At 35.4% G+C, this 22,190-nt stretch overlaps 1 protein-coding gene across 2 annotated transcripts in view; it reads left to right on the top strand.

Moving 5' to 3' along the window:
* The window catches only part of EVI5 (ecotropic viral integration site 5), a 204,697-nt gene that overhangs the window by 90,692 nt on the left and 91,815 nt on the right, over positions 1 to 22,190 (top strand). Inside the window, exons 10-13 of one of the 2 annotated variants that reach the window (XM_065877096.1) lie at positions 6,448 to 6,508; positions 16,556 to 16,609; positions 18,459 to 18,491; positions 19,047 to 19,193. In XM_065877096.1, coding sequence (XP_065733168.1) covers positions 6,448 to 6,508; positions 16,556 to 16,609; positions 18,459 to 18,491; positions 19,047 to 19,193 — 295 coding nt within the window. The remainder of the gene's footprint in view (positions 1 to 6,447; positions 6,509 to 16,555; positions 16,610 to 18,458; positions 18,492 to 19,046; positions 19,194 to 22,190) is intronic. The other variant, XM_065877097.1, reaches the window with a different exon arrangement.

The following is a 22,190-nucleotide window of genomic DNA, read 5'->3' as shown; positions in this document are numbered from 1 at the left end:
TTTCTTTTTCCGCTTTTGGGAGCCAGACACAAAAGACTAGAACGTTCAAAAACAACTGCGTATATGGAGAAAATTAAAATGTGACTGTGTATGCCCAAGGGAGAGGCTCAGAAAAGACCTGTGGATACCGTAAGTTTACAGCTCAGGTTGGTCATCAACACAGAGACAGCCTATAACAATCAAAAAGACAAAAACAAAAAACCCCCCAGCAAATCCTGGGGAGGGGGAGAATCTGATTTTCAGAGTTACCACATTACTAGATTCAAATGTCTAGTTTTCAACAACAAAAAAATCAAGGCATGTGAAGAAACAGGAAAATATGACCCATTCAAAGGAAAAAAATAAACTGTATCTGAAGGAAACTTCTTTGCATATTTGGTAGATAGAAACTTTAAAAGATGCTCAAAGAAATAAAGGAAGCTGTGGGAAAAGTAAAGAAGATGTATGAACAAAATGGAAATATCAGTAAAGGGATAGAAAATCTAAAAAGAAACCAAAAAGAAATTCTGGATCTGAAAAGTACAATAACTGAAATGAAAAGTTCACTAGAGTGATTGAAAGGCAGATTTGAGCAGGTAGAAGAATAAGTGAACCTGAAGATAGGATACTGGAAATAACTGAGTTCGAGGAATAGCAACAACAAAAAAGACCTAAGAAAAGTGAACAGAGCCTAAGGGATCTGTGGGATACCATCAAGTGGACCAACATACATATTGTGGGAATCTGAGAAGGTGGGGTGGCAGGATAGAATGTTTGGAGAAATAATGGCTGAAAACTTAACACATTTGTTGAAAGACATGAATATAAACATTTAAGAAGCTCATTAACTCCAAGTAAAGTGATGTAAGAAAGACCCCACACCAAGACACATTATAATCAGACTTGCAAAAGGCAAAGAGAGAGCAAATCTTGAAGGCAGCAAAAGAGAAGCCAATCATTATGTACAAGGGGTTCTCAATAAGATTATAAACATACTTCTCATCAGACACTTTGGAGGCCTGAAGACAAGTGGGCCTTTATATCCAAAGTGCTAAAAGGAAAAACAGTCAGGAATCCTGTATCTGGCAAAACTGTCTTTCAAAAGTGAGGGGAAAATCGAGACATTGCCAGGTAAATGAAGGCTAAGCTCATTTATCACTAGATCTGCCCTTCAGGAAATACTCATTCCTGCAGGGTGAAATGAAAGGACACTCACGAAACAGTAACTCAAAGTCATCTCACAAAATGAACTTCTTAATTAAGGCAAACACATGGGCAATTATGAAAGCTATTATTATTATAACAGTGGATTGTAACTCCACTTTTTGTTTTCTACATGATTTAATAAATTAATACATTTTTTAAAAAGCAATTATTAGTCTAAAAGTTACTAGTATTGTAATTTTTGTTTATAGCTCCAAATCTTGTTTTCTGCATTATTTAGGAGACTAATAGATTTAAAAGAATCATTAGTTTGTGTTTTGGGGCACACAATGTATAAATACATGTTTCTGTGACCAGTAACCAAAAGGGGTGGGAAAGAAGCTATAAAAGAGCAGAGTTCTTGTATATTATTGAAGTTAAGCTGCTATAAATTCAAATTAGAGTATTATAACTTTAGAATGTTAATATAATCTCCATGGAACCACAAAGAAAATAACAATGGAATATACACAATAGGAAATTAGAAAGGAATTTAAGCATTTCACTACAAAAAAACCAACTAAACACTAAAGACAACAATAATGCAGGAAATGAGGGACAAAAAAAGCTACAAGGCATATAGCAAACAAATAGCAAAATTACAGTAAGTCCTTCCTTATCAGTACTTACTTTAAAAGTGAATGAATTAATGGGCTTCCCTGGTGGCGCAGTGGTTGAGAGTCCGCCTGCTGATGCAGGGGACACGGGTTCGTGCCCTGGTCTGGGAAGATCCCACATGCCGCGGAGCGGCTGGGCCCGTAAGCCATGGCCGCTGAGCCTGCGCGTCCGGAGCCTGTGCTCCTCAACGGGAGAGGCCACAGCAGTGAGAGGCCCACATACCGCAAAAAAAAAAAAAAAAAAGTAAATGAATTAAACTCTCCAAAAGACATAGATTGGCAGAATGGGGAAAACCACATGATCCAACTACATGTTATCTACAGGTGACTCATTTTAGATCCAAAGATGCAAATAGATTGAAAGCGAAAGGTTGGGAAAAGATATTCCATGCAAATAGTAAACAAAAGAGAGCAGAGGTAGCTATAGTAATATCAGACAAAACAGACTTTAAATTTTAAAAGTTTCCAAGAGACAAAGACAGATAATATATATTAATGAAAGGTTCAATATAGCAATAGGTGCCACAATTATAAATATTTATACACCAATGACAGACTATCAAAATATATGAAGCAAAAATGGACAGATGAAGTGAGAAATGGACAGTTCTACAGTAGTAGTTGGAGACTTCAGTATCCCACTCTCAGTAATGGATAGAACAACCAGAGAATATAAGTAAGGAAATAGAGGACTCAACACAATAAACCAACTATATCTAATAGAGATACACAGAACACTTTACCCAATAACAACAACACTATTAAGTCTCAGTTGATTTTAAGAGATGTACAAAATATCTTCTCCAGCTATAACAAGTTGAAGTTAGATATCAATAACAGAAGTAAAACCAGAAACAGCAATTTTTTGGAAATTAAACAACACACTCTTAAACAACCAGTGGATCAGTGAAAAGGTTTTATTTTTCAGTAGCATCAAAATAAATACTTAGGAATTAACTTAACCAAGGAGGCAAAAGACTTGTACAATGAAAACATCAAAACATTACTGCAAGAAATTAAATATATAAACAAATGGAAACACATCCCATATTCAAGGATTGGAAGACTTAATCTTAAGATGTCAGTACTACCCAAAATGATCTACAGATTCAGTGCAGTCCTTATCAAAATACTGATGACATTTTTTTTTGCAGATAGAAAACCCCATTCTAAAATTCATATGGAACCTTAAAGGACCCCAGATAGCCAAAATAATCTTGAACAAGAACAACAAATCTGGAGGACTCACACATCCTGATTTCTAAACTTACTGCAAAGCTACAGTAATCAAAACAGGTTGGCACTGGAATAAAGACAGAAATAAGCCCTTACATACATGATCAAATGATTTTTGTCAAGGATGCTGAGACCATTCAACATGGAAAGGACTGTCTTTCAACAAATGGTGCAGAGAAAACCGCATATCCACCTGCGAAAATATGAAGTTGGACCCTCACCTAATACCATATGCAAAATTTAAGTCAAAATGGATCAAAAATCTAAGGACTAAAACTAAAACTCTTAGATGAAAACATAGGGCAAAAGCTTCATGACATTGGATTTGGCAATGATATCTTGCATATGACACCAACGGCACAGACAACAAAAGAAAAAATAGACAAACTAAAGTTCATGAAAAATTTTAAATTTGGTTATTAAGAGATAAAAACTTTCAGTTACAAAATGAGTCCTCAGTGTGAAGTGTACAGTGTGGAGAGTATGGTCAGTAGTTATGTAATAGCTTTGTTAGGTGATCCTTTTGAAATGTATAGAAATGTCAAATCACTATGTTGTGTACCAGGAACTAACATAGTGTTGTAGGTCAGTTATATTTCAGAAACAAATAAGCTCATAGAAAAAGAGATCAGATTTGTTGTTACTAGAGGTGGGGGCCAAGAGAGGGGGAAATGATAAAGGCAGTCAAAAGGCACAAACTTCCAGTTTTTAGATAAGTAAGTACTGGGGATGTAATGTATAACATGATAAAGATAGGTAACACTGCTGTACATTATATATGAAAGTTGTTAAGAGAGTAAATTCTGAGTTCTCATCACAAGGAAAAAAAAATTTTTTTTCTATTTTAAGCCCTAGAGCGGAACAACTTTAATTTAAAAATGTAACAGGTTGGGGCTTCCCTGGTGGCGCAGTGGTTAAGAATCCGCCTGCCAATGCAGTGGACAAGGGTTCAAGCCCTGGTCCGGGAAGTTCCCACATGTCACAGAGCAACAAAGCCCATGTGACACAACTACTGACCCTGCACTCTAGAGCCCGCGAGCCACAACTACGGAAGCCCGCGTGCCTAGAGCCCGTGCTCCGCAACAAGAAAAGCCAACACAATGAGAAGCCTGTGCACTGCAACGAAGAGTAGCCCCTGCTTGCCGCAACTAGAGAAAGCATGCAGGCAGCAAGGAAGACCCAATGCAGCCAAAAATAAATAAAGTAAATAAATAATTGATTTTTAAAATCTATATGCGGTAATGGATGTTCACTAAACTTATTGTGGTAATAATTCATGATGTATATAAGTCAAATTATTATGCTGTACACCTTAAACTTATACGACGCTGTATGTCAGTTATATCTCAATAAAACTGGGAGAAAACATAAAAGTAAAAAATTCAGAAAAGTTCTATCCATTAGAGGCTCATAAAATTTAAAAATAAAGTATTACTGTACTTTGAGAAAATTTTTGTGTATTCTAAGACATTCAACAGAAAAAGGCAACACACAGAATGGGAGAAAATGTTTGCAAATCACATATCTGATAAAAGATTAATATCTAGAATATATAGAGAACTCTTAAAACTCAACAGCCAAAACCAAAACAGCTGGATTAAAAAATGGACAATGGATTTGAATAGACGTTTCTCCAAAGAAGAGATATAAATGGTCAGTTAGCACATAAAGAGATGCTCAATGTATGGTATAATATGGGTGAACTATGGGGACATTATGCTAAGTGAAATAAGCCAGTCACAATAGGACAAATACTGTATGATTCCACTTATATGAGATACTTAGTGTTGTCAGACTCACACAGACAGAATGTAAAATGGTTGTAGCCAGGGCCTGGTGAGAGGGGGAAATGGGGTGTTATTGTTTCATAGGTACAGAGTTTCAGTTTTATAAGATGAAAAAAGCTGTGGACATGATGGTGGTGATGGCTGCACAACATTATAAATGTATTTAATACCACTGAATTGTACATTTAAAAATAGTTAAGATGGTAAAGTTTGTTATGTGTATTTTACCACAATAAAAAAAATGTTCTGTGAGATAAATGAAATTATACATAGTACATAATAGATTCTTGTCCTTTGAGGGAGAACTTGATTTTTAAAAGAAGCTATAAGTTTTGTGGGACCTGGTTATTATTTGGAGGGTTTAACTTGTTATTAACATTTTTGATTGAGAGTAAGGTATAAAAATAATTTGGTAGGATTAATTTTTGGATGGCTGATAATTTTTTAAGATAATTTTGTGTTTATAGTAGAGTTGCAAAAATAGTACCTTGCATTTGTTTGTCATTTCTTACTCTCCTACAGTCCGTGACAGCTCTTCAGTCTTTTCTTGTTTTTTCTGACCTTGGCACTTCTGATGCGAGCTGGTCAAATATTTTTTAGAATGTCCTTCAATTGGGGTTTGATGATTTCTCTTGATTAGATTGAGGATATGCATTATTGGGAAGGATACCACAGAGGTGAGGTGCCGCCTTTTTCAGTACTTTTTAACAGGGGGTGTGTCATGTCAGTATGCATTACCGGTGATGTTAACCTTCATCATTTGGCTCAGATGCTGTCTGCTAAGATCCTGTACTATAAATTTACTATTTTTTCCTTTGTAATTAGTAAATATTTGGGGAGAGATACTTTGAGACTGTGCTTAAACTTTTACCCACTAATTTTAGCATTCATTCATTTTTCTTGCCTATTGGCAGTTATTTATTGTGGAGTTCTAATGGTGATTTTTATATTTGCCTCATTCTTTCTACATTTATTAACTGGAATTTTTTGTTAGGAAGAGTTGTTCCTTTTCTCCCCTTACAAATTTCTAGTCAAGTTTAGTTAAGATCCATTTGAACTTTATCAGTGTATTTTAATTTGAGAGGGAAGGGTTTGTGCTTCTTCTGTAAGTTAAGGGCTGAATAGAATCTCTAAACTCAGTTCTCTAGTGCTTTATAGCATTTTACTTTCTAAAGTTTACTTTTGTGTGGTTCCTATATTTGTTATTTTTTTTTTTTTTTTTTTTTGCGGTACGCGGGCCTCTCACTGCTGTGGCCTCTCCCGCCGCGGAGCACAGGCTCCGGACGCGCAGGCTCAGCGGCCACGGCCCACGGGCCCAGCCGCTCCGCGGCACGCGGGATCCTCCCGGACCGGGGCACGAACCCGCGCCCCCTGCATCGGCAGGTGGACTCCCAACCACTGCGCCACCAGGGAAGCCCTATTTGTTATTTTTGAAGTAATTTTTTTTTTCGTGGTAGCTTGTATAACTATTGAGATGGTGTTTCTGATTTCAAGTATCTCAAGTCATAAGTTGGGGGAACATATCAAAATTGTATTTTGTCTTAATATATGGTTTTAAATTTTATAATTTCCGTAACTAGTTTGGAATGAAAGCATACCTTTAACTTTTTTTTTTTCTTTCTCAGGCTTGAAAAGGAATATACTACAATAAAAACTAAAGAAATGGAAGAACAAGTTGAAATTAAAGTAAGCATCTTAGGACTTTTAAAAGTACTGAACATAAATTCATTAAAGTCAGTTATTTGGCAGTAGATGTTATGTTGATATATTTATTACCTGTTATAAATTTAACAATGATGTTTGTATTTATTGATTGATAAATTTACCATCCCACTAGATTATAGTTAAAAACAGACATTTCAAAAACTGATCTGAAGTGGTTTTTGTTCTAGTTTGAAAGAAAGCAGCTTCCTTTTTCTGGATTTATTGGTGGGTCATCAGGAGAACATACTTCTTTGGGGAAGATAATTATCATTTCATTTAAGCATGTTTTAAAAAGTTATAGAGAATATAATCTGTAACATGCTGAGACTAACAGCAGTATAGTATAAAGGAGACCTAATAGAGTAGATCATTGCATTAGAACTAATTATGGCTGCCTTAAAGATGCAGAAAGCTTTGACTAATTAAATTTTCTCATCGCTAACCAAAGATTATTTTTGAATTACTGTTCAGAGAAACAGGTAGATTTTCAATTTGAAGGACATGTAAATTCCCACGTGTACCTTAAAATTCTTGTTTGTATCCCTGTAGGCCAGAAATTGTTGAGGATCTTTGGCATTGTGTGAGCTGGGTGTTAAGGAAAATTGAATTGGCATTTATGCTGATATTTCAGGATGGGGCTAATGAGTAGAAGCATAAGTTAGTGAAGGAACTCAGTGAGTGGCAGATCCAATTCCTTACCTTTTATTTTCCCCCCAGCTGCCTGAAAGAAAAAAAAAAAGAAAAAAAGAAACAAATTTCTTGAATGACTCCACTTTTGTATATTTGGATGTGTCTGATTTTTTACTTCAACCTGGCAAGACATTTGATGACCATCTTATTTACAATTCTCTACCTGTGTGTTATTTTGCCTTGCTATAAAATAACACTTCATTACTCACACCCCACATGCCTTTTTACTAGGAATGGGTTCTGTTAAATTACTACTCTTTCTTACCATAATCCTGCTCAGAAGCCTCCTGGGAGACAGTCTCTTCCCTCATCAACTCTGTCTCCCTTTTATAGATGTTTTATTTCCATTTCTATCACCTACTCACTATCTGTTGGAAATAGATACTTATACATTTTCTTCAGAGAGAGAGAGGAGGAGAGAAGGAAAAGATCCCTGTGGATGTTTTTCCCTCTTTTTTTTTTGTTCTGTCACCCACCTGCTGCTCTACCATTTGCTTTTCTTTTAGGTTCCATGAGTAAGGGTAATATTAAATCATACCCTCCACTTCAACCTACTGAAAGTAAAAAGTACATCATCCTGATGAGTGGGGAGAGAGTATGGGTTATTGCATACCACGAATATTTGGAACTGCAAATCAAGAATCTGAGGATGGGGAAGCCATCCTATTCATTTCATCATGCTTGTAGTTGCAAAAAATAAAAAAAATAAAAATAACAGTTCTATGAACAATCCTTGCTCTTGAAGAAGTTTTTTTAAATTAAGTCACATGAATGTAGGAATAGCAAAGCCCTTTTCAAAAAGATCTAGCAGACATTAGCCTATATTTGCAGTTTTTTTCAAATTTTGATTTTTTGGGGAAAGTTATAGTTCATATACCTCACAAAATACTTTTGAGTATGTCTTAGGCAAAAACAGATGGCACAAAGTTGTTTATAGAGAAGAATCTGGGGGGGAAAAAGTTTAAAAAGTTAGTGGAGTGCATTGGGTAAATAAATACGCTGATCTCAGAGATAGTTCCTTTTATAAAATCTTGTTTCCACATAGTTCTTTTTTTTACTCTTGTACCATTTTCATTCCTTTCTTCATTCCTCCTGCCCTCTGAAGGGCAAAGCCAAAACAATTTTTGTGTAACTCTACTTTTTTAACTTCATGTTTGCATATGTCTGATTTTTAAGTTGGACCTGGCAATTCATCTCATTCCCAACCAGAAGACCACCTTATTTACAATTAATTAGCCATGTATAATGGAGCCTCTCTCTTCTTTGGGAAATGTCACTTCCTTATTCAATTCCCTTCCCCTCCCCCAAGGGCCCTTTTACAAGGGAATGAATTCTGTTAAACTAGTACTTTCTTGCCTTGGTTCTCCTCAAAAGCCTTCAGGGAGATAATCTTACACTGTTCTTTACGCAAGTAGTATGATCATAATTATGTGATGTTTTGATATAGAAGTAAAAATCAGCCTTTGATGCTGTGACATGTGTTTAAGGTTTGACCTTCGGGTCAGTGACCTTTACGCTAGGAATTATACCTGTCAACTCCCTAATCAAGACGGTGACTTTCAAGTATTTTCCATTCCTTCTCTGAAAGTGTTACAGGAAGATTTTGATAATAACGATTTCATACGGTAGATCTTACATTTTACTGTGCGAAATTTTTTGTTAATAGAAACACCTTTGTCAGTATCTTCTTCCAATCTCTTGATGTTCCACCTGAGGGGGAGGAGGTAAGAAATATTAAGATTCTAGCTTATATTGGGATAAACCACAGATCTTTAAAAAAGGAAGAGCCTTTATCCCCTACTCTATTTAAGATAGACATATGAATTTATGTTTTGGGGTATAGAGATTTAAGCCCTGTGAAGAGGAGTTAGAAATTCTGACTGGTTTTTAGTCAGAATTTGGATATTTTTTCTTATTTCAAAAATTATGGAATATTCCAGATATGCTGAAAACTAGAGCGTAATATAAAAACATCTGTGTTTTCACTGCCTAACGTAAAAAAACATGACAAGTATAATCTAAGTCATCCAGGAATTATATTGAACAATCAATATAAAGTACTAGTACTGACACATTTATTCAACACTTAATATATGAAGGATAATTTACGTACATTATCTCCTTTTATTCTTCCAGTAACCTTATGAAAGGGTTGTTTATCGTTCTATGAAGAAACTAAGGTTCAGAAAGCTCAAATAATAAGCTAGTGGTCATACTGACAGAAAGTGGTAGAAGTCAAGAGTTTGAACTCTGATTTGGGTTAGTCTTAGACCCATACATGTTCTTCAGTGTATACACACTACCACTTTGCAAGAGAGACTTTAATGTATTGTGATGTAGGAAGGATTTGGATGCCCATTTTTTGTGGCATTACAAACTTTTCATTAAAAAATGAATAGCTACTTAATAAAATCCAATGGGGATATAATAGCTTAATTTATTTAAGAAGTCGTTCATTTAACAGATATTTACAGTGCCTGCTACATGCCCAAACACTGTTCTAGGCACTTGATATGTGTTTATGAAACAGACCAATTCCTGCCCTTGTGGTACTATATACTCTAGTATGGAAATCAGACAATAAGTAAAATGTACAGTGTTTTAGATGGTGATAAGTGTTAAACAGAGGAAAAAAATAGGGACGGGAAAATAAAATGATAGTGTTCGGATTAAAAGTTTAGAGAAGTTGACCAGGTTACCTTTGAATAAAGACCTGAAGGAAGTGAGGGAGATAGATATATAAGGAGAGCAGGGTCTGGTCAGGAGCATGCTGATGAGGAGTAGTGATGGGACAACATGAAGATGAGGGAAGTGAAAGGAGGTAAGGTGTTGCACATTGCAGATAATGTAGGGAGTTGCTGAACATGTGAAGACTTTAACTCTGGTGAGCCACTGGGGTTTTCAGTACAGAAGGACAAGATCTGACTTAAGTTTTCAGTGCATGTTCTGGCTGCTGTGTTGAGAGTATATTGCAGGGGGTAAGAGCAGAAGCAGGGATATTAAGTAGAAAGCTGGTGAAGTAATGCAGGCAAGGGGTGGTGGTGGCTTGGACTGAAGTGTTAAGAAATTATTAGATTCTGAATAGGTTTTAAAGGTATAGCTGATTGTGGAGGTGTCAGAGGGACAGAAATCAAGGACTTTGGCCTGAGCAGTTAGAAGAATGCAGTTCCCAGTACCTGCAATGGGAAAGTCTACAGGAGGAATACCAAGAGCCCCAGTTTTGGTTATATTAAGTATGAGATGCCCAGGAGCTGTTAAAGTAGCTCCTCGAAATACAGTAAGTCCCCTGTGTATGAACGAGTTCTGTTCAGAGAGTGCATTTGTAAGTTCAGTTTGTTTGTAAAGTCCAACAGAGTTAGCCTAGGTACCCAGCTAACACAGCTATATAGTACTGTACTGTAAAAGGTTTATAATGCTTTTCACACAAATGATACATAAAGAAACAAGCAAAAAAATAAACATTTTTAATCTTATAGTACAGTACCCTGAAAAGTCCAGTAGTACAGTACCACAGCTGGCATACAGGGGCTGGCTTTGAGTGAACAGGCAAGAAGAATTACTGACTGGAGGAGGGAGAGGAGGTGGAAGATGGTAGAGCTGAAGGATTGTCAGCAATAAGAGACGGAGGGCAAACTGCAGTTTTAAGAACACACGTTCAAATCTTTGAAAGTTCACAACTTGAAGGTTCGTATGTAGGGGACTTATTTAAAGTTGGAGTTAAGAGAGGACAAGCTGGACATAAAAATTTGACAGTTATTGACATGATCATATTAAAAGCCATGAGAGTAGATAAGATTACCTGGAGAATGCATGTAGATAAAACAGAAGAGTACAAGAATTAAGCCCGAGAGTAAGCCAACATTTAAAAGTTAGGAAGACCAAGAGCCAATCAGCAAAGTAGAACACCAGGGAAATACAATGTCCTAGAAGCCAAGAGAAAAGAGTGTTTCAGAAAGAGAGCCATTTACTGTGTCAAATGCTAAAGAAAGGGGATTTCCCTGGTGGCACAGTGGTTAAGAATCCGCCTGCCAATGCAGGGGCCACGGGTTCGAGCCCTGGTCTGGGAAGATCCCATATGCCATGGAGCAGCTAAGCCCGTGCACCACAACTACTGAGCCTGCTCTCTAGAGCCAGTGAGCCACAACTACTGAAACCTGCGTGCCCCAACTACTGAAGCCCACGCACCTAGAGCCCATGCTCCACAACAAGACAAGCCTCCGCAATGAGAAGCCTGTGCACCGCAACGAAGAGTATCCCCAGCTCAAAAAAAGAATCAATACCAAAACAACCACATCTTATGAGCACACTGCAACTAGAGAGAGCCCGCGTGCAGCAACGAAGACCCAATGCAGCCAAAAATAAATATATTTTTAAAAAAGAACAAGAGAGAATGTAAAATATATGGGCAAAACTGTAGGTAAGATGTTGGTTGTGGGATGTTGTGAAGTTCTGTTGTGATTGCTTCAATTTTTTCACTGAAATCAGAAACAAGATTATCATCTGAGAGTGACAGTAGGGTGGAGGGTTGCTGGTTTGAAGACAGAGGAGAAAGTATGAAATAGTGATCTAAGAAGGTGGGAGAAGGAATGGACTAAGGAAACACATTACTCTAGGATGCATTAAGAGTCCAACTGAATTTAGTGATTGTTAATTGAAATAAACTTTACCGTTTTATTTTTCTTTGGTCATATTTACTGGCTGAGGTGCAGACTCAAGAGTTGTCAGTGTGTTGACCCAGACTAGTGGTTTCCCAGGCAAGTATGCTCACTACTAAAGAAGAGAAGGGAAAGGGGGATAAAAGCAAGGGAAAGTCTGCAATGATTGGAAATTAAACTTTGTTTGGGAAGAGAAGATATCAGGCAGTGAGGGACAGTGAAAAGTTGGTAGGATCCATGGATTTTCTCAACAAGAAGGAGGATTATTGAGTTTGGGTTTCTTCATGAAATGAGTAAGCTGGAAAGAATAGAGTGGTTTGTTTGAAACAGATTCCCCTATTTTGGCATATTTAGGTGGTTTTTCGTTTTTCATCATTAAAAAATAATGCTTATGTTAACATCTTTGTATATAAAGTTTTGTGGTACCTTCTATTTCTGTAGTCAGTTGTAAAAAGTAGAATTACTGAATTATAGGATATTAGTATTTTTATGACATTCAATATGCACTAAGTAAATTTCCTAAAGAATATTTCCAGGATATGTTCTTGGCAGCGTTTCCATTTCACTAATACCTTGCGTACATTAGATATTTCATTCTTGTTCTCACCCTTAGTCTCATTTTCTTTTCTAATTTGGTAGGTCAAAAAAGTCTCTCTTTTTAAGTGTATGTATCTGTTGCTCTTTCTCTTTGTGGTTTTCACTTTAAAGTTTAGAAAACACCTTTTTAATTAATTCTAGGAAATGTGATTAAAAGTAAGGATACTCAAAAATTAATGCGAGGGGGCTTCCCTGGTGGCTTAGTGGTTGAGAGTCCACCTGCCAATGCAGGGAACACGGGTTCGTGCCCCGGTCTGGGGGGATCCCACATGCCGCAGAGCGGCTGGGCCCGTGAGCTACGGCCGCTGAGCCTACACGTCCGGAGCCTGTGCTCTGCAGCGGGAGAGGCCACAACAGTGAGAGGCCCGCGTACCGCAAAAAAAAAAAAAAAAAAATTAATGAGAGGGCATCCCTGGTGGCGCAGTGGTTGAGAGTCCGCCTGCCGATGCAGGGGACACGGGTTCGTGCCCCGATCCGGGAAGATCCCACATGCAGCAGAGCGGCTAGGCCTGTGAGCCGTGGCCGCTGAGCCTGCGCATCCGGAGCCTGTACTCCGCAATGGGAAAGGCCACAACAGTGAGAGGCCCGTGTACCGCAAAAAAAAAAAAAAAATTAGAAATCAGTCAAGTGATAGATTTTAGTCATTAACTTTCCTATATAGCAGCAATAAACATTTCAAAAGTATCTTGGAAAAAAAGAAATTCAATTTGAAATAAAGATAAAAGCATATTTGGGACTTACCTGGTGACACAGTGGTTAAGAATCTGCCTGCCAGTGCAGGGGACATGGGTTCAAGCCCTGGTCCAGGAAAATCCCACATGCCACAGAGCAACGAAGCCCACGCACCACAACTACTGAGCCTGCTCTCTAGAGCCTGTGAGCCACAACTACTGAGCCTGCGTTCTAGAGCCTGCGAGCCACAACTACTGAGCCTGCGTGCCTAGACCCCCTGCTCCACAACAAGAGAAGCCACCCCAATGAGAAGCCCGTGCACCGCAGTGAAGAGTAGCCCCTACTCACCACAACTAGAGAGAAAAGCCCTCGCGCAGCAATGAAGACCCAATTCAGCCAAAATTTAATTAGTTAATTAAACTAATTTTTTTAAAAAAGCATATTTAAGAATAGCCTAAATGAAAAATAACGTAAAACCTAACGAAAACCAAAAAAACTGCAAAGGGTGCTTTTAAAGGATGAGTAAAGGGGAGAGACAAAAACAACTACGTGTTGTATAAAAACAATCTAAAGAATAATTATTTTAAAAAATAGACAAAAGTAATAAAATTATATTCATGCCCTAACTTTAAAAATATTATAGCAATGCTTATCATTAACCAAGTATTTGGTATATATTAGGCAGTGTGCTATCTCGTTGAATTCTTGCAGCATCATTGTAGGTTTTGTTAGTGTAATTTTCTAGTTGAGGAAATGGAGATTCCAGGGCACTGAATGATATCCACAGGTGTTAATTGTACAGTGAGGATTTGAACCTAAACCTACCTCATTTCAAAACCCAGTCTCTAAACTACTAGTCTACTAGCAAAGGTTTGCGGAGGATAAAAAACACAATATAAGAAGGGGGAAAATTACCTATAACAGATGTTAAAAGAGATTACAAAGCTCTAATTACCAAAATACTGTGAAGGTAACCCTGAAACAGTCTTTAATAACTGTAAAAGCAGGGAGGGGAGGGGCTGATTAAAAAAAAAACAAAAAACTGTAAAGTCTATTATATTTTTCAACTCATAATGAAGTGGGTATCACACAAATGAGGAATTGATTTATTTAAAAAGTGGTATTAAGACATTTGTGTAGGTGTTTGGGGGGAAAATGAATTCAGGTTTTTATAGCAAAATTTCAGAAGATTTAAAGGGGTGGGGAGGGAAATCCAAGTGAATGTTTTTAGTTTTAAATTTTAAGCATTATTTCTATTGAAATATTAACTTTATTCACTCAATTGTCTGGTTGAACTTAACTTCCTAAGTCTTTTAGAAAAACAAAACGCTACTTTTTTTTTCATGAAGTATGTTGAGAAGATTTTGAGAATCACATTTATTTCTTTGGCTTTCCAGACTTTAAGAGCATTTAATAATTGCTTATTTGTGTAGACCATTATGCTATACATAATGTGAGTAGCAAAAAAATGAGAAATATTTTCTTTTTCTCAAACTATTTTGTAGCTTGAGATCACACATAAAGTAATATCTATTTCAATTCATCCAAATATATTCTAGTGAATAGAGCAAAAATATTTAATTTGCAAACTGTCTTTGTAATAAGTAAGATTTATTTGTTCCAATTTGTGGTCCACTTAATAAGACAACAATAATTCATAGTCTTTTATTTGCTTTGTTCTGAGATTTTATATGTCATATAAACTATATTTTAGTCTTTACTGGCAAAATAATAGGTTGAATTAATAGAAGAATTTTCTGAGGAAGACATTTTTAGCAGGAATTTAGAGGAAGGCAGGGTTGGAAGAAGGCTGGATTGCACTCTAGAGCAAATTGGTACAAAAAGGTCAGAGGGAGTTTGAAATTATGATGGCAAAATGAAGGGATAACTTATATTGGTGAACTATACAAAAAGGAGATGATTTTTTAACGTAGCGTGTTTTGTTTTTTTCATATTATTTTCCATTATGTTGTCACAGGAAAGAACTGTAGTTCCCTGTGCTATACAGTAGGACCTTGTTGTTTATCCATCCTATATATAGTAGTTTGCATCTGCTAATCCCAAACTGCCAATCCATCCTTCCCCAACCCCACTTTCCCCCTTGGCAACTACAAGTCTGTTCTCTATGTCTGTGAGTCTGTTTCTGTTTCATAGATATGTTCATTTGTGTCATATTTTAGATTCCACATATAAGTAATATCATGGTATTTGTCTTTCTCTTTCTGACTTACTTTGCTTAGTATGATAATATCTAGGTCCATCTGTGTTGCTGCAGATGGCATTATTTCATTCTCTTTTTATGAATGAGTAGTATTCCATTGTGTGTGTGTGTGTGTGTGTGTGTGTGTGTGTGTGTGTATCACATCTTCTTTATCCATTCATCTATCAGTGGGCATCTAGGTTGTTTCCATGTCTTGGCTATTGTAAATAGTGCTGCTATGAACAAAGGCATGTGTGTATCTTTTCAAATCATAGTTTTGTCTTGATATATGCCCAGGAGTGGGATTGCTAGATCATATGGCAGCTCAATTTTTAGTTTTTTTGAGAACTGCCATACTGTTTTACATAGTGGCTGCACCAGTTTATAATGTAGGGTGTTTTAAATTTAATACTTAATAGCAGTAATTTGACAGGGTTTTAGGAGTTGGGCATTGAGCAATTAGGTGAAGTGTTTTTTTTTTAATCTGGTTTTACTCTTTTAACTACAAGAAAATGCTAGTAATTTTCTTAAATTGAAAACAACTCATGATAAATAATTCATTCACTGAAAATAACTCATTCTTCATATTTTCAGAATGGAACTTTGCAACTTGGCATATATAACACATAAATGGAGGCTTATCTAGTTCTAAACTGACAATTTGATATTTATCCTATGAACATGCATTTTTCAGATTTCTTGTTTATTTGATAGACATTTGAATATTATTTGTGTAATCTTTGTAGGAGATAAATGAGTTAGAATCTTTTCTATCTAATAGGGATATTAAGACATATAAGAAAATACTGGGAATTCCCTGGCGATCCAGTGATTAGGACTCTGCGCTTTCACTGCCAAGGGCTTGGGTTCAATCCCTGGTCAGGGAACTAAGATCCTGCAAGTGATGAGGCGCAGCCAGGAAAAAAAAAAGAAAATACTGATTATGAGTCATTATGCTAGGTACAGAAGAGGAAGGGGTTATTTTGTATGTATTCTAGCTTATATTTAAAATTCAGTCACAGCTGGAATGATGAATGTGGTCATTTCCTTTGCCATGCATTTCTTACTCTGAGCCTTTAAGAATTTCACAGATGATAATGTAGCCATTTCTTGGACTCTTTCCTACTTATAAAAGGTGGTACATTTTATCGACTGTCATTTTTCCTTCTCAGGAATGTTTGCAAGCAAACCTTTGTTTGTTTTCTTTTTCTGCAGAGGTTACGCACAGAAAACAGACTATTAAAACAGCACATTGAAACATTAGAAAAAGTAAGTAAATTGCTACTTATGTAAACTTCAGTTGAATGCACAATAATTTTTCTATTTTAAATAAAGGCTCAAGAAATCTGGCACATGTCTCTGAAGTTGTGGTATTGACTGCTTAGCTTGCATAACTTACTACTTAACTAAATAACTTGTCAATAAAAATTGATCATTACTAGTCCTTGAACTCTTAAGGTTACAGTTTCAAACTGAGATTATTAGAGTAACATAGTGATGTCATTTGTTTTTGTTACATAATCTCTGAAAAGTGTGTTCTTTAGGGGTAACCTAATTGAGAATCCATTCTGTGTAGTATTTTAAAGATGAATTTCAAATGTTGCCCTGTCGAGCCATATATTAAATGTGGCAGTGATTTCTTTAAGGCCTAGGATTGCTTTAAGTTTAGTCAAAATGACTGACTGATTTCTTATATAAAAATTCACCATGATGTTTGTTGATTTTCAACACAGGAATTGTGACTAAACTTTTGGTTCTTAGAATTGTTTTGATACTGCTTGTTACCTCTTCCTCTCTTTCGTATAAAATAACTGGGTAAATGTGTCAATCTTGCATTATTTTTCTTATTGTGCTTTTGATGCAGTGTCTTTTGTAGTCTTGTTCCTGATGCTATAAGAATGTATTAAGTAATAGAAGTATAGCCTAAGAGTTTTGGTTTATTAAAGGAGAAACATCTGAATTCACAAACTGTTTTGGGTTTTTTTTTTTGTTTCTTTTTACCAAAAATGAAAGTTAGTAGTTTAAAAAATAGTCCTCATGATATTGCCAAGTATCTTAAAATCTTCCCTGAAAGTCTACAGGTCAATATTTAGGAATTAAATGAATGAAGATATAGATTATTTGCATGTTTATCTTTTGTTTGAAAGTATTGATGGTTTCATATTAAATAGCATGGCAGAAGGACAGGATCTTTGTTACATGTATATTTTTGTTATATAATAATTGCAGGTACATTATATTAAGGATATATTTCTTTCATCTTATTAGAGTTTGAAGATAATTCTGCTTTTTTGGTGACTGCAAAAAGGTTGAGCTTAATTGTTTTTAAGTCATTTTGATTTTATCAATATATATTTTTTCCACTATACACTCAGTTTATAGTAAAATGTACATCTTCCTAGGTGGTCTTTTATCTTTGGAGTAAGACATTTTCACAGAGAAAGCATTTTTATTTCATTGAACCTTAAGAATAATAAAGGTGCTGTCTGAAAGAGTTAAGTTTGGATTTTGCTTCTAGAAAATTAAGTACCTTTTTACTGGCTTAGATGGCCTAGGTGTGTTCTTTAGCACTTAGAATTCTGTAAATACTTAGATACCAATTAAAGTCTGTAACTGAAATGTTTACTTACTCAGTTATTGCTAGAGTTTATTATGGTTGAGCTCATTAATTTCATTTGTCATATTTTCCTTGCTTTGCTTCTTTGGAAGTGGCTGTTGCACAAATTGCTGTCACACTTCATAAGTGATATTGCTTACTCAAATTCCTTCTCCCTTTCATATAAATGATTTGACAGTATGGCTGACGCTAAAAATACTTAAAGTATGCTTTAAAAAGAAGATATTAGCTTGTCCCAAATAATGAAAACCCTCTTGGAATTTGTGTTTGATCTCTTCTAGAAGCACATGATTTTCTGCAGTTTATCCTTATTTTGATATATTCTTTTTTAAGAATGGAAACACATGCAATACAAAATAATTTTAAAATCTAAATGTCCATCTTAATTACAGTGAAACGTAGGTGGAATTTGGGTATGTGTTGTTCCTTCTTATTCCTAATTTTATCACCTTTATTTTGTTTCTTTCTCTTATATTTCTATCTGAATTTTTCCTTTTGTAGGAAAGTGCTTCCTTGGCAGATAGATTGATACAGGTATAGTTTTTTTTTTTAAGCATTTCCTCTAACATCTAAGGAAAGTCCTAAACCTAGAAATTCATATTTTAATGCATGCAATTTTACATGCATTTATCTAGAAATAATTTTTGGGGTGGTATCTATGGGTGTAAACTTAATTTTTGATAATAGTGTGTTACCTTTATTAAAATAAACCCATCTTTTGCACGTTTTAGAGCTAACCTTATTTTAAAGTTTATTCCAAAATGGCAATCAGTGGATTCTGCGAAATTAACCACTATTCATTGAAAACATTAGTCCTGCATGTACAATAATATTGCATGAATTGAATTTTTATTGACTGAAAGAAGAATTGTTCTTAAGATTATCAGATGAATTTTTCATTTGGTTTCCCAAAATTTGCTGGAGCAATAATGAGCTGCTGGCTAATAATTACTCAGGCTGTTCTGTTCTCTGAGGTGATCTTTTTTTTTTTTTTTTTAACATGTCAAAGTAAGTAACTAAACCTCACAAAGGCAGTCTTTCTTGAATCTATCCTAAATTGCTTTACACACAAAAAAATTATGTCCTAAGGGACAAGTGACAAGAGCCCAGGAGGCTGAGGAAAACTACCTCATAAAACGGGAGTTGGCCAACATCAAACAGCAGAGTGATGAGGCCAGTGCTAAACTGGAGCAAGCTGAAAATACCATCAGGAAGCTCCAGCACCAACAGCAATGGGTAAGGAGTCTGGTAGTGGTTTTTCTCACCTTTCTCATCCCCTTCCTTTAAACTTTTTTTTTAAAGCACAACTTGTGTGCTCTTATTTTAAACAATTTTGTTTTCTACTTTAATTGAATTCTTAATCAATTTTAAGTTCTGTAATATTTACAGGTCTCATTGTGGCCTAAAGACTCCTTGTTCTAACATTTTTTTTTTTTCTGTCTACACAGTTTTGTTAGAATTAGGTAATGTTTTCTTTCCTTACATTATATTTTAAGTCACAGCAAATAAGTGATGTATGTCAGACCTGCTTTTTAGTTTTAGAAATCTGTTTATTTACAAAAGATATTTTTCCATGGGTAATTATTAAATCTTCTGATAGTTTTTGTTAATTGTGTACACGAGATACTACCCAACATGCAGAAAATATGTAACTATCTCATTTAAGTCTTTGATAATATGGTGATTTATATCTTGTGAAATACTATAGTCTTCTTACATCAAGACATTAAATTATGGGTTCAGTTATATGCTTACATTTTTTTCAAGAAGAGAGAAGTTGTGAAAATGAAAAAAATGGACTTTTAAAATATTATGTTAACTAAGAGTACTAAACAGCTTCTGATTGTACAGCTATCCTCAGGTATCTTTTGTAACTTAGATATTATTTTCCATTGGCAAATTCAGACAAGTGTGATATTAATAAAGAATATGAGAGTTAAAAAGAAAGCCAGCTGTTTATCTTTGAAAAGATATTTCTTGTTTCAGTTTTCTGTTTTCAAGTAGGAGTTGGATTGTAACAGGTGGAAAAAGTTGTGGTAAACCTAGAATTCTATATAGGTCTGAAAGGCAAATAGAATGACTTCAAGGTTGGATGTTATTTTTATTCAGAAAAACTAAGAAACATTATCATCTGAGTATGAAAAGCAGAAAACTAAAAGCAAAAAGAAATTGGTATTTGAAAAAACAACATAAAATTTTTCCTATTAATGTTAATTGAATATGGTTACAAAAAATGAATAGCAGAGTGGTAAGAGAATACATTCATCCCTTGTTATCTGTGGCGGACTGGTTCCAGGACCCCTGAGGATACCAAAATTCTTGTATACTCAAGTCCCTTTTGTAAAATGGCATAGTATTTGCATTTAATCTGCATATATCCTCCCATATACTTTTTTTAAAATTTTTTGCACTTAGTAAATATGTTTTTATAATGAAAATTCTTGAAGTATAGCTTTGAACATATATACAAGAGTAGCACAATGTGAAACAAATTGAGATTGTGTATTTTTTCCCTTTAAATCTTGGAATTGCTATTGGTATATGAATATTTCATTATAAACATTTATATTGTATGTTAAATATTTAAAAATTCATATTCACACACATTGTTGCTGTAGTCTCTACTACATTAGTGCTTCATGCTGCCTCCCATATACTTTAAATCATCTATAGGTTACTTATAATATCTAATACTGTGTAAATGCTAGGTAAATAGTTGTCTGTGTATGGCAAATTCGAATTTTGCTTTTTGGAACTTTCTGGATTTTTTTTTCCTGAATATTTTCAATCCATGGTTGGTGGAATCTGCAAATGCAGAAGCTGTGGCTGTGGAGGGCTGACTGTACTAAAGAGATGGGTTTCGTTTTGCCTTTGTATGAAATGTCAGTAATATCAAAGCATAAAAATAGGAAAAGCAGAATTAGAGGGTCATGTTGAGAATTAAGCTGAACTGAGTTATCAGTGTAATGTGATTTTGTTATTGGAAAAGATAAGTATTATATTTACATTTAGTATAAGCTACAGTCTTTAATACATTGGAGTCATAAATTATTAGTTTCTTTGCATAGTTTTTCATATAGTAAGACCTGTGTATAGATGTGTATCAAAGATAAAAAATGTTGGTTTATAATGAAAAAGCTAAGTGGGCAAGCAAAAACAGCCAGAATGAACTGAAGCTTTTGAAAATAGTTAAGTATAACAAAAAGAATCTTTGTACTCTAATTCAAAGGACAAGATAGACCCATATTGTGGGGCTATGATACAACAAGTAGAAATCAAATCTCTACTTCGATTTTGCTTCCATTTTTTTTTCTCACTAAGCAGACATTCTCCTAAACTGAAATAAACTGTAAAGCAGACATATAAAGCAGTAATGCACAAAAATAGGTGAAGTAACAGAGTCTTCGTTAAATTTCTAGTTTCAGAGTAAAGTGATATTAGATATTAAAGTAACTTGCAAGATGATCATAGAAATATTATTATTATTTTTTTTTTTTTGCGGTACGCGGGCCTCTCACTGCTGTGGCCTCTCCCGTTGCTGAGCACAGGCTCCGGACGCGCAAGCTCAGTGGCCGTGGCTCACGGGCCTAGCCGCTCCGCGGCATGTGGGATCTTCCCGGACCGGGGCACGAACCCGTGTCCCCTGCATCAGCAGGCGGACTCTCAACCACTGCACCACCAGGGAAGCCCAGGAATATTATTTTTTAAAAAGGATTTTAGAAAATAAGAGATGCTAAAGGCTTTGAGGTTGGCAACTGCAGTTAGGTAATAGTGGTTAGATATCTCAGAAGAGGATCAGTGACCTTGCTGATGCTTCATTAAAAATTCCTGGAACATCTGGTTTGTGAACAATTAGAAAGATAACTTTTACTTGCTAAAAGCTAATTGACTATGCATAAGTCATAACAAACTAACTTTGTTTCTATAACAAACAAAAATTTTTTACAAGTTGTTGGTAGTGTCTCTCATGATATTCTTGACAAGGTAGAGAAATACAGATGAAAATAGTAAACTTAAGTGGCTTTATAGGTGACTATCAAAATGGCTGTTCATGCTGAAGTAAAGAGGTGTCAGAGGTCTTTGTCTCCTACATGAAGTATTTCAGGAATGTAGGTAATATTTTTTATATATATAAATTTGTTTATTTATTTTTTTTGGCTGCATTGAGTCTTCATTGCTGCACGTGGGCTTTCTCTAGTTGTGGTGAGCAGGGGCTACTCTTCCTTGTGGTGT

The sequence above is a fragment of the Phocoena phocoena genome, chromosome 1, assembly GCF_963924675.1.
Source record: "Phocoena phocoena chromosome 1, mPhoPho1.1, whole genome shotgun sequence".
NCBI lineage: Eukaryota > Metazoa > Chordata > Mammalia > Artiodactyla > Phocoenidae > Phocoena > Phocoena phocoena.
Note: the sequence above shows the minus strand (reverse complement) of the source record. Positions and strands in the feature narration are given on the sequence as shown.